This window comes from Aureococcus anophagefferens (assembly GCF_000186865.1).
Source record: "Aureococcus anophagefferens unplaced genomic scaffold AURANscaffold_8, whole genome shotgun sequence".
NCBI lineage: Eukaryota > Pelagophyceae > Pelagomonadales > Pelagomonadaceae > Aureococcus > Aureococcus anophagefferens.
In genome coordinates, this window is record NW_008705568.1 from 1,384,554 (window position 1) to 1,399,797 (window position 15,244).

Here is a 15,244-nt window from a genome sequence, read left to right on the forward strand (position 1 = left end):
GCGGCGCCCGTCGGCAGATGGTACAGCCATCCCGCGGCGGCGGCGTGCCCCGAAAAGCGAACGCCCGGCGACGGCTGCACCTGGAGCATGGGCGCGAACACGGCGCGCGTCGTCCGCGGGTCCCAGCTCTACGAGCTCGGCCTCAACGCGTCGGCCCTGACGTGCGATCTCGGCGACCTCCCGGACGGGCAGGTCGGACCGAGCTGCGCGCCGGAGGCAGCGCAGATCGCGCAGAACGCCGCCGTCATGCGGCGCGCGCTCGCCGCCGCGCCGCTCGCGCCCTGGACCTGCGGCTAGGCTTGGAACTTAGACGGCGCGATGGGGGGGGGGGGGGCGTGGGATGCTTGGCTTTCGGAGGGCGCCGCCGTCTACTTGGCGGCGGCGTCGCGCTTCTTGGAGGCCTTGAGGCGCGTGGACAGGGTCTGGATGAAGCCCGTGGAGTTCTGGGGCACGAAGCCGCCCTCCTCGTCCATGGACACGATCTTCATGTCGTAGAGGCTGTGGGGGCTCGACCGGCCCCGGGGCATGACGTGGCCCTTGTGGAGCTCGAGCGCGACGGTCCCCGACACGGGCTTCTGCGCGTGCTGCATGGCCGCGTCGATGAACTCCATCTCCGGCGAGAACCAGTAGCCGTTGTAGACGAGCTCCGCGAACTTGAGGCTCAGGGAGTCGCGGAGCCGCATGACCTCGCGGTCGATTGTCAGCGTCTCGAGGTCGAGGTGCGCCGCGGCGAGCACCGTGCCCCCGGGCGTCTCGTAGCAGCCGCGCGACTTCATGCCCACGTAGCGGTTCTCGACGATGTCGACGCGGCCGACGCCGTGGACGCCCGCGAGCTCGTTGAGCCGCGCGAACAAGGGCAGCGGGTCGGCGCCGAGCGACGCCGTCACGGTTTTGCCCGCGGCGTCGAACTCGCGGAGCGCGACGGGCGCGCCGGCCTCGAAGTCGAGCTCGATCTTCGCGGGCGCGTCGGGCGTGTCCTTGAGGTCGCGCGTCTTCTTCTTGAGCACGAGGCCCGGGTACTCGTTCGCGACGCCCGGGAACGCCGGGTCCTCCAGCTCGCCCGACTCGTAGGAGATGTGCATGATGTTCTCGTCCTCGGAGTAGGAGTGCTTCTTCGTCTGCGACACGGGGATGCCGTGGAGCGCCGCGTAATCCAGCAAATCCTGGCGGCCCTCGAATTTCGCGAGGTACTCGGGCTCGCGCCACAACGTCACGCACTGGAGGTTCGCGTCCATGCCGAGGTAGCAGAGCTCGAAGCGCACCTGGTCGTTGCCCTTGCCGGTGGACCCGTGGCTCACGTACTCCGCGCCCTCGCGCCACGCGAGCTCGACCTGCTTCTTGGCGATGCACGGCCGCGCCATCGCCGTGCCCAGCAGGTAGCGGCCCTCGTAGAGGCAGTTGGCCTTGATGCACTCGTAGACGTAGTCCCGGATGAACTCGCGGCGGAGGTCGACGCACTCGAAGGCGTAGGCGCCCGACGCCTCCGCCTTGGCCTTGATCTCCTCGATCGCGCCGGCGTCGACGACGTCGTCCTGGCCCAAATCCGCGATGTAGGCGCAGACCTCGTAGCCCTTCTCGTGGGCGAGGTAGGCGAGCTGCGTCGACGTGTCGAGGCCGCCGCTGTAGGCGAGGACGATCTTGGGCTTGCTCGGGTCCGGCTCGCGGAAGCGCGCGCTCACGGACGTGTCGCCGAGGTTGACGCTCGACAGGCAGCGTTTCTGCGCCGACGCACGGGCGATGACGGATGCGCGGCGGAGTGCGAGCATGCTCTCGACTTTGCAGCTCGTCAAGGCGAGGTGCTGCTCGAGGCCGAGGTCGCCAACAAGACGACGACGCAATCTTCACCACGCTTCACCATTGGCCTCGAAGCCTCCAGTACTCTCAGAAGGCTCTCAGTCGTCGGTTACTCCAGGGCGACGCGCGCGACGTCGGCGTTCGTCGGCGCGAACCAGGCTCCCGGGTCGCGCCGGCTCCGCTCGCGGAGGACGTCCGCCTCCGGCGGCGACGGGAGCCGGTACGCGAGCGGCGAGAGCGGCGCGCCGAGGTGCTCGCCGCGGACGTCGCGGCGCTCGTCGACCTTGAAGTCCGTGAGCTTGCCCGCGTACCACGTCTTGAAGGCGTCGCCCCGGACGCAGTAGGCGTCCGCGTCGTCCTCGAACTCGCGGCGCTGGTGCCGCACCTCCTCCTCGGCGCAGCGCCGGACCCATCGCAGGTCGTCGTCGAAGCCCGGCGCGTCCTCCGGCGGCGCCGGCGGCTCGTCCGCGGGGTCGTAGAAGCGCTGCTTCAGGCGCTCGTGCTCCATGGACAGCGCGTAGGCCGCGGAGATGAGGCCGGCCGACGAGCACGCGCGCGCCTCCCGCGCGAGACGCGCGAGGACGCCGGGCCCCAGCGACGCGTGCGCGACGCCCTGGACCCGCTCCAGCGTCGCCAGGCCGCCGACGGAACACGAGATCCAGCCCGCGACGTCGTCGGCGAGGACCTTCCACGGCGCGTCCGCGTCCGGACCCCGGAGGATCGCCGTGACCATGGCCCAGCCGTCGACGACCGCCGCGACGACGGCGCGCTCGCCGTGTCGCAAACACCCGAGCGACCGCGACCGCGTGGACCGGCGGTTTCGGACGTGGACGCCTTTGGGCGATCGTTCGAGGAACGCCGCCGTCAACGCGTAGAGCCCGCCGACGCGCTCGCCCACGCGCACGCGGCCGGGCGCCTGCTCCGGCGCGACGTCGTCGTCGTCGTCCGCCTCGGGCTCCGGCGACGCGCGCAACACGACGTCGACGCCGGTCGCGACGCCGTCGACGACCTTGACGGGCGTCGCGCCGGGCACGAGCTCCACGGAAGACGACCCGGCCTCCGACGCCGACTCGGACGCGTCGGAGCGGCGGGCGTCGTCCCGCAGGCCGTCGACGCTCCGCGGCGACGGCGGCGCGCCGCGCGGCGCGCGGCGCCGCGGCCCCGGCGCCCGGTCCCAGGGCGCGAGCTCGACGAGCACGGCCATGATCTCGTCCTCGGGCCGGCCGTGGTACGCGGCCATCGTCGCCAACGGCACGCCGTTGTCGTGCTCGCGGACGAGCCGCGCCTCCTCGCGCTGGCTCCAGCGGGACCCGCGGCGCGACAGGCTCCGGTCGGAGGCCCAGGGCTGGAGCCGCGCGAGCCGCTCGCGGACGTCGCGCGCGCTCCGCTCGTGGCCCGCGCACATAGTTCCAAAGGGGACGCCCGCCGCGTGCTCCCGGCAGAGCCGCGCGTCCTCGTCGGCGGTCCAGGCGCCGCCCTGGCGCGACGTCAAATGGAGGTTCTCCTGGGCGCGCGCCTGCGCCGACCGCCGGCGCAGGCGGCTCGCGACGACGGGCTCGGGCTTCGGGGCGACGAGGACCATCGCGTGAGTGGAGTGCCGACGGGCCGCGCGCTGATCTTACGAGACGCTAGTGTCGTGCCGACGGGCCACGCGCTGATCTTACGAGGCGCTCTCACGCTTTGGAGAGCATCGATGAGCAGCCCCAATAACCGATGAAATAGGCGCTAGTTGAACCGGTGCTTTCCCGCTTGTTGAACTCGCTGCTCGACGGCGGCAGGCGCGGCGTCTGAGGCCTCGTTGGAAGCGCCGCATACACAGCCCGGACCGATTCGATCCCGCCATCGTGGTCGTCGTCGCGCACCTGTGACGCGCGCAACGCGCCAAAGCTTCCGCTTCCGCGCGTCCGCCGGCCGCGCCGCCGACGGACGAGAGCATGGCCGAGCTCGTGAGCGAGGCGGAGACGAAGCGGCCGCCCGGCCGCCTCAAGGTGAACATCCTCAAGTGGCACGCCGTCGCCCGCTGGACCTGGGGCGACGACGTCGACGGCGACGTCTGCGGCATCTGCCAGATGCCCTTCGAGGGGTGCCCTCCCGGCGTGCTCTATCCCGGCGACGGCGCGCCCGTCGTCTGGGGCAAGTGCGGCCACGCCTTCCACCTCCAGTGCGTGAGCCAGTGGCTGAGCTCGAAGAACTCGTGCCCCATCTGCCGCCGCGAGTGGGAGTTCGAGTCGAACAGCGCGGTCACGGCGGCCAACGCCGCGCCCGCGCCCGCCGCCGCCGCGCCCGCGCCGAGCTAGGGGGTTTTAGGACGTCGTTTTACGTGTCCGCGGCGTCCGCCTCGGGCGCCTCGTCGCCGCCCTCGTCGAGCGTGGCGTAGTCGGCCTCGAGCTCCGCGAGCCGCGCGTGCGCCTTCCGTTGGCCGACGGCGCAGAGCTCGAGCACGCCCGCGAGCGTCTTCTCGTCGCGCGCGTGCGTCGCAAGCTGCGCGTCGAGGCGCCGGAGGCGGCCCTCGAGCTCGAGGGCCTCGAGCCGCGCGTCCTCCCACGCGCGGAGGTCGCCGTCGAGCGCCGACGGCCCGCGGTCCGGCCCGTGGTCCGCGCAGTAGACGCGGTCCGGGTGCTCCACGAGGGGCGACAGGCCCAGGCGCACGTCGCGGGGCACGCCGACCTCGCGGCCGACGCGGTACGCGACGCCCGCCGGGCCCTCGCCGTCGCCGCCGGCGCGCTGTTTCTGGTCCTCGCGCTCGCGGTGCTGGCCCGCGTTCGCGCGCGCCGTCCGCCGCGCGCGCTTCGGCGGGCCCTGGTCGCCGTCGTCGTCGCCGGCCGGCTCGTCGTCCGGCGCCGACGCCGGGTCGAGCGCCCTGCGCCACGCCTTCGCGGCCGCGTCGCGCGAGCAGCCCAGGGGCGGCGCGTCGGACGCCCGCCGGTCCAGGAGCGCCGCGGCGAGGTCCGCCGTGAGGCCCGCCCGGCGCCAGGCCTCGACGACGGCCGCGCCCTCGGCGCGGCAGTTGCCCCGGAGCGCCTCCAGAACGTCGCGCCACTCGCTCTTCGACGCCGCCGCCTCGCGGTCGTGGCGCGCCCGCGCGCGCTCGAGGGCCGCGCGCTGCGCCTCGAGGGCCTCCAGAGCCTTCTCCGCCGCGGCGACGAGCCGCGTGTTCGGAAGCGTCGGAAGCGTCCCGTCGTCGTTCGGCGCGGCCGCGGGCCGCGGCGGCGGCGCCTTGCGCTTCGGCGGCGCCCGGGGCTTGGGCGCCCGGGGCCGCGGCGCCGGCGGCCGCGCGAGGGGCGGCGGCAGCGGCGGCGGCGCGGCCGCGGCCGCCGGCGCGGAGGCCGCGAGCGGCGGCGGCGGCGGCGGCGCGGGCAGCTGGAAGTGGGCGAGGTGCTGCGGCGGGAGCGGCAGGGGCACGGGCGGCGGCGGCATCATGCCCGCGAGGCACCGGGGCGCCCCGGCGGGCGCGTAGGCCGCCATCTGCGGCATGAAGTGGCGCGGGAACGCGTACCCGGGCGGCGGCCGCGGCAGCGGCGGCATGCCCCGGAGCACCGCCGGCGGGCGCTCGAGGCCCGCGGTCGTCGCGAGCGGCTGGGTCGTGCCCACGAGCGCGTAGGGCGGCGGCGGCATCAGCGTCGGCGGAGGCACGACCTGGGGGCCGTTCTGAGGGACTTCCATAATCGCCGTCGGCGCTCCGTCGAAGCTCGTTTTTGCCGGTCGTGGAGGAGACCTTCTTAGGACTGAGGATGTGGAGGAGCGGGGTGCTGAGGACTTGTACGAGGTCAGTTGTTGGCACGCCGAGTTGGCCGGGCTTGTCTACGCCCAGATTTGGCCACTCAGCAACCCTGATCTCTCTCTCTCTCTTCACACACCTGCAACATGCTCCCCGGACGGACGCAGTCGGGCGCGCATCCCCTTCAATAACTTGGTCAACATGCAGACGATGGGCGCTCGGTAGCAGCCCATGAGAGCCATCCCTGGTGACGCAATGCATGCCTCTCCCACGCAGCGATCGCTTTCCGATCGATAGGCATAGTGCGGCCGACTAGCATGCCGTGATGGACGCCAAGGACGAGGGCAAGGACGACGCCTTTGACGCCAAGGGCTGCAAGGCCGACGGCAAGGCCGAGCGCGAGGACGGCGGCCTCGTCGAGGCCGTCTGCGAGTACTACGCCTCGAGCCCGCGCCTCGACGCGGCGCTCCGCGACTTCGTCTTCGACGCGGCGCGCGCCGCGCCGCCCATCGCGCGCGGCGACGAGTACGCCCACGAGCACGCGGCGCTCCACGAGCGCTACGTCGCGCTCGTCGACGCGCAGCTCGAGGACTTCCTCGCCGCCCGCGGCGCGACGGCCGCCGCGTTCCGCGCCGCCGTTGTGGCCGACGAGCTCGGCGGCGAGGCCGCGGCCGCGTTCCTTGTCGCGGCCGCGTCCTTCGACACGTTCGCGGACCTCCTCGCGGACGCGCAGCGGGGCGAATGGGCCGGCGCGGGCTGCGTGACCTACGCGTAAGACATGCGCGACCTCCGCGTAACGTCCGCCCGCGAAGCGAGGGGTGGTTAGCCGCGACTTCGCCTAGAGCGCGGAGCAGGCGACGGCGATGGCGAGCGCGGACAGCGAGGCGACGGCGGCGACCTTCTCCGTCTGGAACTTGGACTCGCAGGCGAGGAGCGCGTCCGGGAGGAGCTCCGTGAGCGCGATCCACAGCATCTTCTCCGCCGCGAAGCCGACGAAGGCGAAGGACGCCGTGCCGAGGCTCGCGGAGAAGAGGAAGGCCAGCGGCGCGGTCAGCGCCTGGGGCGCCGTCGCCGCGAAGGCGACGAAGACGGCCGCGAGCGGCGCCTTGCCGCGGCCCCGGAGCACCGTCGCCGTCGCCAAGCCCCTCGGGCACGTTGTGCGCGAGGATGGACACGAGGGCCGCCCGGCCCGCGCGGATGGAGTTGCCGTAGGCCGCGCCGAGGACGACGCCCTCGGCCGCCGCGTGCGTCGCGAGCGCGAAGGCCAAGCGCGGCGACCGTCGAGTGGCCCGCCGCCGCCGCGGCGGGCGCCTGCGCCGCGGACCACTTGGACTTGGACCGCGTCCGCGGCGCGCGCGTCGCGTCCTCCGGGTGCTCCACGCCCAGGAGCCGCGGCAGGACCACGGACGTCAGGATGCCGATCACGAAGCCCGCCGCGCACGCCAATTCCGAATCTTTCGCGGCGTCGACGGCCAGAGCCACGGCGATGGACAGCACGGCCCCGCCCGCCGCCGCGTTCGAGTACTTCGTGAGCGACGGCGAGTGGGCGAGGAAGACGCAGGGCAGCGCGCCCACGGCCGCGAACGACGCCGCGCACAGCGCCTCGCCCGCGACGAGGCCCACGGACGCCGTCTCCGCGGACACGCCCAGCGACCCGAAGACCGTCGACATGAGCGACGGCGCGGCGTCATTGATGCAATCGCCGCTCGCGCACGTGTCCTCCCGCGGCGGCCGGGGCCTGGGGGATGATACGGCGCCGTCGTCGTGCTGGAAGCCCTCGAGCACATGCCCTATGACGTACGCGGCGAGCGCCGCCGCGCCGCCGTTGACGACCATGCCCAGGGCTGAATCCCAGGCGGGCTGCGCCGTCAGGCGGGCCTTGGCCGCGCCGAGGGCCACGAGCGTGAACGTCGTCACCTGGGCAGGAAAAGGGTGCGAAATTCCCAACTTCAAAGGCTCCTATCTCGGTCGTTTTCCGCTCGTTTCGGCTGATTTTTGGACGAGCGATCATTTCTCGGAGCGCTCTCGAAGCGTGGGTGCTGTTTCCGAAACACGCGCGCGCGGAAAACTCACGTTGAAGCGACGTTGAATCACCCTTTTCCTGCCCTGGTCGTCACGAGACAGGACGCGCCGAACATGAGCTCCGGCGTCGGCGCGGCGGCGAGGGACACCGTCGCGTAGTAGGCCACGAGGGGCGTCGCGCCGAAGATGGCGAAGGACGCGGCCGTGGTGACGCCCTTCTTCGCCGCCAGACTCAGGCCCTCCTCGGGTGCCGCCTCCTCGGCGGCCGCGTCCGTCCACTCGTCGGGAGGAATGAGCTGCAGCCGCGTCATCATCGTGTGCGCGACCAGCACGTCGTCGACGGTGGCCAGCGCGTCGACGCACCGCGTCGCGTCGGCCCGCGCGAGGCCCGCGCGCGCGTAGGACTCGACGAGCGCGGCCTTCTTGGCCTCGGCGCCGCCGTCTTTGAGCTCGTCCTTCTCCCGTCGCCACTCCGACGTGACGTACTCGTCCTCGGCGCGCTCGCTCAGGTAGTCGCCGATGCCCATGGAGAGCGCGTCGGCGACGAGGTTCGCCGCGCCCATGAGGAGCACGAGGCCCGGGTGCGCGCGCGCGCCCGCGACCGTCGCGACTATCGCGAACGTCGTGATCTGCGGAGGGGGGGGGGGGGACGGTCCGGCGCAGGTGCGCGCGCGGAAAACGGTGCGGGCGCGGGCGTCGCGCGATGCCGTCGAGGCCGCCGAAGACGAGGGACTTGACGTAGGTGCCCGCGGTGTTGGCCTCGTCGGCCATATCGCCGTCCGCGCGCCGGCGCCGAGCCGCGCGCGGTGGTTGGTGCGGTCGCGCGCCGGCGCCCGCGGGTTCCCGCGCGCGCGCTGGCGGTGGCGCGCGGCGCGACGAGCTCGGCCGGCGAGCGTCGCCGGCGCGTCGTCGGCGCGCGAGGAGTCGAGCGACGCAGCGTGGGCCGAGGCGAGATCAAGGCCGCGGGTGCGACTGCAAGGACAATAAAAACTTACGTGTCAGCACCACCGCCATCTAAAGGCTCTGCTTGCCGCTTAAAAAAACACGCTGCGATCCAAAGCGTCACATCCTCAGCTTAAAAGCGATCGTAGTCCGTCGCCTGTGGATTGAAAAAAGTGCAGAAAATGCAGCTCGCCCAGCTCGTCCTCGCCTGCGCCCTCGCCACGTCCTCGGCCGCCGAGTCCACGTCCTCGACCGCCGACAGCTGGTACAAGAAGGTGCGCGCCCTCCCTTCAATCCCCGCGCTGCCCGCCGTCCGCGCTGCCCGACCCCCGCGCCTTTCCCTAGGGCAACCCCAGCAAGGACTGCGACTGGGTCGCCAAGTACAGCGAGAAGCGCTGCTCCGTCAAGGGCTACGTCGGCGACTCCACGGAGAAGGTCACGGCGGAGGAGGGCTGCCCCGACGCGTGCGGCTTCGGCGCGAACCCCTGCATCGACCCGGACCTCGGCTACGCGCCGCTCCGCGACGACCTGCCCAACGTGCCCTGCGCCGACGCCGACGCCCAGTCGGCCTACGACGTCACGGAGGGCTCCGTGGGCCTCATGGACCCGGCGCTCGACCCCATCCCGGACTACAACGCCGCGGGCATGTGCACGGTGAACGTGCACTGGCACATCGGCGCGGAGCACCGCTCCGAGGGCCAGTACACGGAGGAGTACGCCTTCGACCACCCGGGCCTCGCGACCTACGAGCGCCGCCTCCAGAGCGAGGACGACCTCGAGGGCCTCACGGACGCGCAGAAGGAGGCGCGCAAGCTCGCGTCCGGCAGCCTCCGCGTGGGCCACATGTGCAAGAACGCCTACGACCTCAACAACGACGACCCGGACGGCATCGTCGCCAACGAGTACGACTGGCAGTACTGCCACGACATGCACGTCGGCCTCACGTACGAGTTCCACTGGCCCCACTCGTCCATCGGCGCGTGCCAGACCGAGTGGCAGTACCAGTACCACTTCCTCGACGGCGTCCTCTGCGGCGCCACCATCGGCGGCCTCGACATCGCCACGGCCGCCGACGCCCTCATGTCGCGCGCCGTCGGCATCGGCGTCGAGGGCCAGGTCTTCACCATCGTCAACTCCGACGACCCGAGCTCGTCGCCGTACCTCCGCCCGACGTGGGACGCGCTCAACTCCTGGGACACGGAGCTCGCGACGGACTACGCCTACTACCAGGGCTCGACGACGGGCGACGCCGCCGACAACGAGATCTGCCGCGGCACGGGCGGCCTCGTCACCTGGCACACGGACCGCGAGTGCCACCTCGTCGAGGCGAAGACGATCGACAACCTCTGCCGCCTCATGGTCGTCGTCTCCGCCGACGACATGACGCCGGACACGTACCCGCACGGCGCGCGCGAGACGACGACCGCCGAGCTCTCGGACACGCCCTACACGCCCTAGGACGGCGCCGACCGCGCGCGCGCAACCGCGCCGCCGCCCCGCCCCCGACGCTCGACGCTCGACACTCGACACGGACCGACGACCGCGCCGCCCTCGACCGAGACAATTATAGAATATAGTATGACCTGCAACGCACCGCAGCGAGCCGTCGGTGTTACGCGGGCCTACGAAGAGCGGCCGCCGGCGGCCCGAGAGGCGGCGGAAGATCGCCGCGGCGGCGCGCCGCCCGGGGGGGATCAAGGGTGGGGGGAAAGGGGGGGTCGAGGAAAATGTGAGGCCGCGCTCAGCGCTGGCGCCCCGTGAACTCCGTCGTGCCCGGTCGGCGCTCGGGCTGGTAGACCTTGCGCTCCTCCTCGGCGTAGTTGCGCTGGTTCTCGTGGCCCGCGGACGTCTGCGGCCGGTTCACGTTGACCGCGGAGACCGCGTGGGGTCCCAATGAACTGCCGTCGTCGTCGAAGTCGTCGTCCACTAGCGGGTGGGGCCCCTGGATGGACGTCGCCTGGCTGCTCTCCTCGTAGCGCGGGTGGATGGACCGCTGGTCGTCCAAGAGCTGCTCGAGCTTCGACACGACGAGCGAGATCGAGCCCTCGAGGCGGTCGATGCGGGCCGCGAGGCGCGCCTCCGTGCGCTGGTGCTGCTCGAAGGTGACGCCCGGCAGCGCGAGGCCGTCGCCGGCGTGGCCGGGCACGCCGGAGTGGTCGCTGAGGCGCCGCTGGCCGTCGTCGCTGAGGTGGTCCGACGCCGTGCCCGGCCGGAAGCTCGGGTCGTCGCCGAGACCCTCCTCGCCGAGCGTCGCGTCGTCGTCGGGCGCGTAGGTGCGCTCGTCGTGGTCCAGCACGAGGATGTCCGCCTTGGGCTTGCCCTGGCGGTTCGCCGCGGGCTCGGACGATCCCCGCGGCGGCGACCCCGGGGCCAGCGACGCGCCGTCGTTGAACGCGAGCACCTCCGCGCCGTCGCCGCCGGCGGACGGGTTCTCCGCGGGCCGCGGCGCGACGACGACGGGGCCCAGGCCCTTGACGACCTTGGGCGGCTTCTGCACGGGCGCTAACCGGTGCTTGCCCGTGTCGACGAAGCCGCCGGCGGGCGCGACGGCGCCGGACCCGTAGCCGCCGCCGCCGCCGGAGTCGGGCGTGCCCGCGCGCTGGCCGAACAAAGCCGCGCCCCGCTCGTCGAGCGTGCCGCCGTTGCCGTAGGCGGGCAGGCCGTGGCTCGCCTGGAAGCCCGCGGAGGAGCCAAAGTTCTTCTTCCGCTCGCGCTGCTGCTCGAAGATCGTGCCCTTCCCGAAGCCCTTGCCGCCCTGGGGCTGGTAGTTCGCCGTCTTCCGCATCGTGCGCCGGCGGTTGCCGTCCTTGGCGTCCGCGGAGTCGTCGTAATTGCCGCCGTGGGGCATCGCGTGCGCGAGCGGCGCCATGCGCGCGTAGTAGGGCGACTGGCGCTCGTCGAACTGCTTCGGCTCGACGTAGTTGCCCTCGAGGAGGTCCAGGAGCTTGCCGTCGCGCCAGGCGCGCTTCATGTTGTGCTTGAGGAGCATCCAGTGGCCGAACGCGCGCACGCCCGACGACAGCGTCCGGTAGTGCGCCGACTCGAGGATGGACACGAACTCCTCGGCCTGCATGGAGTAGACCAACGAATGGGTCAGCGTCTTCGCCGTGTAGTGGCGCACGCGCCGCCGGCCGTCGACGAGCAGGGTGCAGACGTCCTTGCCGACGATGTTGTTGTGGCGGTCCGTGATGATCTCCTTCGACTCGATGCTCGAGTCGTCCTGGTCGAAGACGACGGCCTTGCCCTCGACCATGATGAAGAGCACGTCGTTCCAGGAGATGTCCTGGTGGACCATGGTCTCGTTGGCCATGAAGGAGATGCAGGACACGTGGAGCGACAGCTCGCGGACCATCATCTCCACCTCCCGCATGCACAACAACGCGTCCTTGCCGCGCGCGCAGACGATGCGCTCGTGCTCGACCATGGTCTCCGTCTCGGGGCTGAAGTCGTCGGTGTAGCGGATGTCGTAGGACATGCAGTCCTTGCCCACGGCCTCGATGACCGCGGGTCGTAAAAACAAATCCTTCTTGTACTGCTTCGACGCGTACTTCTGCTTGATCTTGCACTCCGTGCCCTTCTTGATGTCGAGCGTGCGGAAGATGGCGTAGCGAAAAAAGGGGATGGCCGTGATATACCGGCCGATCTCCTCCTTGGCGATGGTCTGCTGCAGGCCCGGCGATAAAGCCAGCAGCATCTTCCGGTGGTAGACGTTGCGGAACATGCCCGCGGCGGAGACGAAGAACTCGCGGAGCTTCACGCGCATCTCCGTGGGGAACTTCTTCTCCACGGCGAAGGCGTTCAAATTGTCCACCGTGTTCTTGTACTCCATGGACGCCGGGTCGCTGTTGCCCAGGATGTGCGCGACCTCGCCGATCATGAACGACGTCACGATGTTGCCCGCGAGGCCCGCGATGACCGCTAAGATCATGATCCCCAGGTTCGGCGCGTCGGCGTCGCCCGTCAGCGCGCGCATGGACCAGTGGAGCGCCGAGAAGTACTCGACGGACTTGCCCCGGTCCGCCCGAATGATCTCGAACTCGAGGCACGCGTGGTCCTCGCGGTGCGATTTGTGCCAGTCTTTCGAGTGCGTGTAGTCGTCGCCCAGGACGCCCGTGACCGCGTCGGCCTCGAGGCACGGGCGGATGAGCATGCGCGCCGCGCAGGCGAACCAGTGGAGCACGACCACAATAATGAAGACGAAGCGGAGCACGGACAGCGACTTGAACGAGAGCTGGAGCCGCGACGCCCACCAGTTCAGCAGCCGGCCGATGCGGACGACGCGCAGGAGCTTCAACAACTTCAACACCTTGAGCGTCCGCAGGAGCCGGAACCGGTTGAAGGACTTGGACACGGAGAGCACGTCGTAGGGCAGGATGGAGACGACGTCGACCGCGAACCAGTTCTCCGCGTAGCCTGTGCCGAAACCAAATCTTCAACCCGACTTCAATATGAGCGTATTCGAATGTTTTGACACAAGCTCTTCGGCTGAGCTTCGAGAACTCGACGAGAGCGATCGATCCGTCCAAAAATCAGCCGAATCGACTTCGATTTGACCGAGCTAGAGAATTCTCAAGTTTGGTCAGGACCACCCAAACCAGTGGTTGGTTTCGGCACAGCATGTAGCGCTCCGCGATGACGCGCCGGTCCGTGATCCAGCAGCCGCTCTTCGCGTCGAAGACGGCCGTGTTGAAGTTGATGATCATGTCCGCGAGGAAGTAGCCGTCCACGAGCCGGTTCAGCACGAACATGGACCACATGAACGAGTTCCACCGCTTCACGCCGCGGACGGGCCAGAAGGGCACGACGTCCGCGTAGAACGCGAGTTCCGTGGGCGTGACGATGGCCGCGAAGGCGATGAAGGGCAGCATCAGACCCTCCCAGACCGTGAAGAAGAATCCTTCCGGGTTGATGACGGGGAACCAGCGGCTCGTCTGCACCGGGAAGTTCTCGTAGCCCCCGAAGTGCATGCCGCCGTACGAGCCCTTGCCGCGTTTCCGCTTCTCCCTCTTCTTGCCCGCGCTCACCTCCTTGAAGTTGTGCAGCATGTCGTCGGCCTTCGTCTTCTGGAGGCGCTCGATGCCCCCGATCTGCGTCTGGCGGCTCAGGATCTGCGAGAAGCGCTGCTTCTTCACGCGATTCACGCCGACGAAGTTGAGCGCCATGGCCGTGAGGCCCCGGGCGCGCGGCTCGCCCTTGACGTGCTTGCCGTGGGCGCCGCCGCCGCCCATGGCGATGCCGCCGCGGTGCGCCATGGGGTCCGCCGCGTCCTCCGTCTTGACCTCGCTGTCGGTCGCGTACTTGTCCTCCGGTCGCGGCGACACGCGGCTGAAGCGCTCCCGCGTCGGGTCCCGGTCCAGCGTGTAGGCCATGGCGTCCGTCGGGGCGCGCACACGGCGCTTCTCGAGCGGCGGCCGCGGTGCCGCGCCGCGGCCGGGGCGCGGCGCCGCCGGTCCCGACCGAGGCGCGAGCGCCGCCGCCGGCGGCGGAGCGCCGGGAGCGGCGCCGGGTACGCGGCCGCGGAGCGGCGGGGCGACGGGCGAGCGGTCGCGGTCTGCCGGGCCCGGGTCCCTAGGCCGACGAGGTCCGGGGGCGCCGCTGGACCATCTTCGACCGGCCAGAGAGGGCGCTGCCCACACCGGAAGTTGTTTTATTGCAACACATAAGATCTTGCTGTGCATCTGCTGTGCAAGGCAGCCCGCGTGCACCCAGCGCACGATGATGCGCGGAGCCTGACGGGCCCCTCGGCCGCCCATGGGCGGCGCCGGCTCCGTCGCGCGGCCGCCGGCGCCCGCGGCCTGGGGCGCCGGCGGCGACGTGCTCTGCGTCGAGCTCCGCGCGGCCACGGGCTTCCCGGCGGCGCCGCCGGCCGGCGGCGGCCTGCCCTTCGTCGCGCTGCGCGTCGGCGCGAGCGACGACGCGCCCGTCGCCGCGCGCTGGCCCCACGCGCGCCGCGCGGAGACGGCGCCCGTCTGGCGCGGCTGGCGGCCCCTGGGCGAGCCGGAGGGCTGCGCGGCGATTACCGTCGAGCTCTTCGAGGGCGGCGCGAGAGCGACGCTGGACCTCGTCGGCGCCGACGGCGCCGTCGCGCCCGGCGACGTCACCGCGTCCGTCGGCGGCTGCGCGCTCGTCTTCGCCGCGCGCGTCGCGACCTGTGTGCAAATCATCCAGTGAGCTGGGACGTCCCGACCAAACTTTGAAATTCTCTAGCTCGGTCAAATCGAAGTCGATTCGGCTGACTTTTGGACGGATCGATTGCTCTCATCGAGTTCTCGAAGAACGGCGGAAGTGCTCGGGTCAAAACATTCGAATACGCACACATTGAAGTCGGGTTGAAGATTTGATTTCCACACAGGTCGCGACAGCGGCGCCCAAGTGGTGCTTCGCGGTCCGCCACGCGGAGTCGGGCCGGAACCGGCGCGGGACCGGGGCGATTCGACGTCGCTTCAACGTGAGTGTGCCGCGCGCGCGCGTTCCGGAAACAGCATCCGCGCTTCGAGAGCGCTCCGAGATATGATCGCTCGTCCGAGCATCAGCCGAAACGAGCGGAAAAGCGGCCGAGAGCGGAGCCTCTGGGAACGTCTCACCCGTGTCCCGCCCAGGCTGGAACCGCGCGCTCGCGACGGGCGACGTCGTCGCGCTGCTGGGGACCATCGACCACGGCCTCACGCGCGCGGGCGTCGCCCAGGCGCGGGGCCTCGCGGACGAAATCGCCGCCGCGCGGTGCTCCGCGCGCGCGGGGTCGCTCGAGCGCGCGTTCGTCGACGCGTC

At 71.2% G+C, this 15,244-nt stretch overlaps 5 protein-coding genes across 5 annotated transcripts; 3 read left to right on the plus strand and 2 right to left on the minus strand.

Annotated features, from left to right (window-relative positions):
• Nucleotides 1-368: 368 nt before the first annotated feature.
• Nucleotides 369-1,766, minus strand: ASS1 (hypothetical protein; the record flags this gene model as incomplete). Its single annotated transcript, XM_009038457.1, has 1 exon — nt 369-1,766. The coding sequence occupies one exon, from the start codon at nt 1,764-1,766 to the stop codon at nt 369-371; it is 1,398 nt and encodes a 465-aa protein (XP_009036705.1).
• A 2,010-nt stretch (nt 1,767-3,776) lies between these two features.
• AURANDRAFT_9374 (hypothetical protein) lies at nt 3,777-4,022 on the plus strand (the record flags this gene model as incomplete). The annotated part of the gene is made up of 1 exon (XM_009038351.1): nt 3,777-4,022. A coding segment is annotated over one exon (246 nt), but the record flags the coding sequence as incomplete, so codon positions are not given.
• A 3,110-nt stretch (nt 4,023-7,132) lies between these two features.
• On the minus strand, nt 7,133-8,163 carry AURANDRAFT_53579 (hypothetical protein; the record flags this gene model as incomplete). The annotated part of the gene is made up of 2 exons (XM_009038456.1): nt 7,133-7,429; nt 7,630-8,163. Coding segments are annotated over 2 exons (765 nt in total), but the record flags the coding sequence as incomplete, so codon positions are not given.
• An 874-nt stretch (nt 8,164-9,037) lies between these two features.
• Nucleotides 9,038-9,934, plus strand: AURANDRAFT_25857 (hypothetical protein; the record flags this gene model as incomplete). Its single annotated transcript, XM_009038352.1, has 2 exons — nt 9,038-9,189; nt 9,241-9,934. Coding segments are annotated over 2 exons (846 nt in total), but the record flags the coding sequence as incomplete, so codon positions are not given.
• A 4,293-nt stretch (nt 9,935-14,227) lies between these two features.
• AURANDRAFT_63979 (hypothetical protein) lies at nt 14,228-14,647 on the plus strand (the record flags this gene model as incomplete). The annotated part of the gene is made up of 1 exon (XM_009038353.1): nt 14,228-14,647. The coding sequence occupies one exon, from the start codon at nt 14,228-14,230 to the stop codon at nt 14,645-14,647; it is 420 nt and encodes a 139-aa protein (XP_009036601.1).
• Between the last annotated feature and the right edge of the window lie 597 nt (nt 14,648-15,244).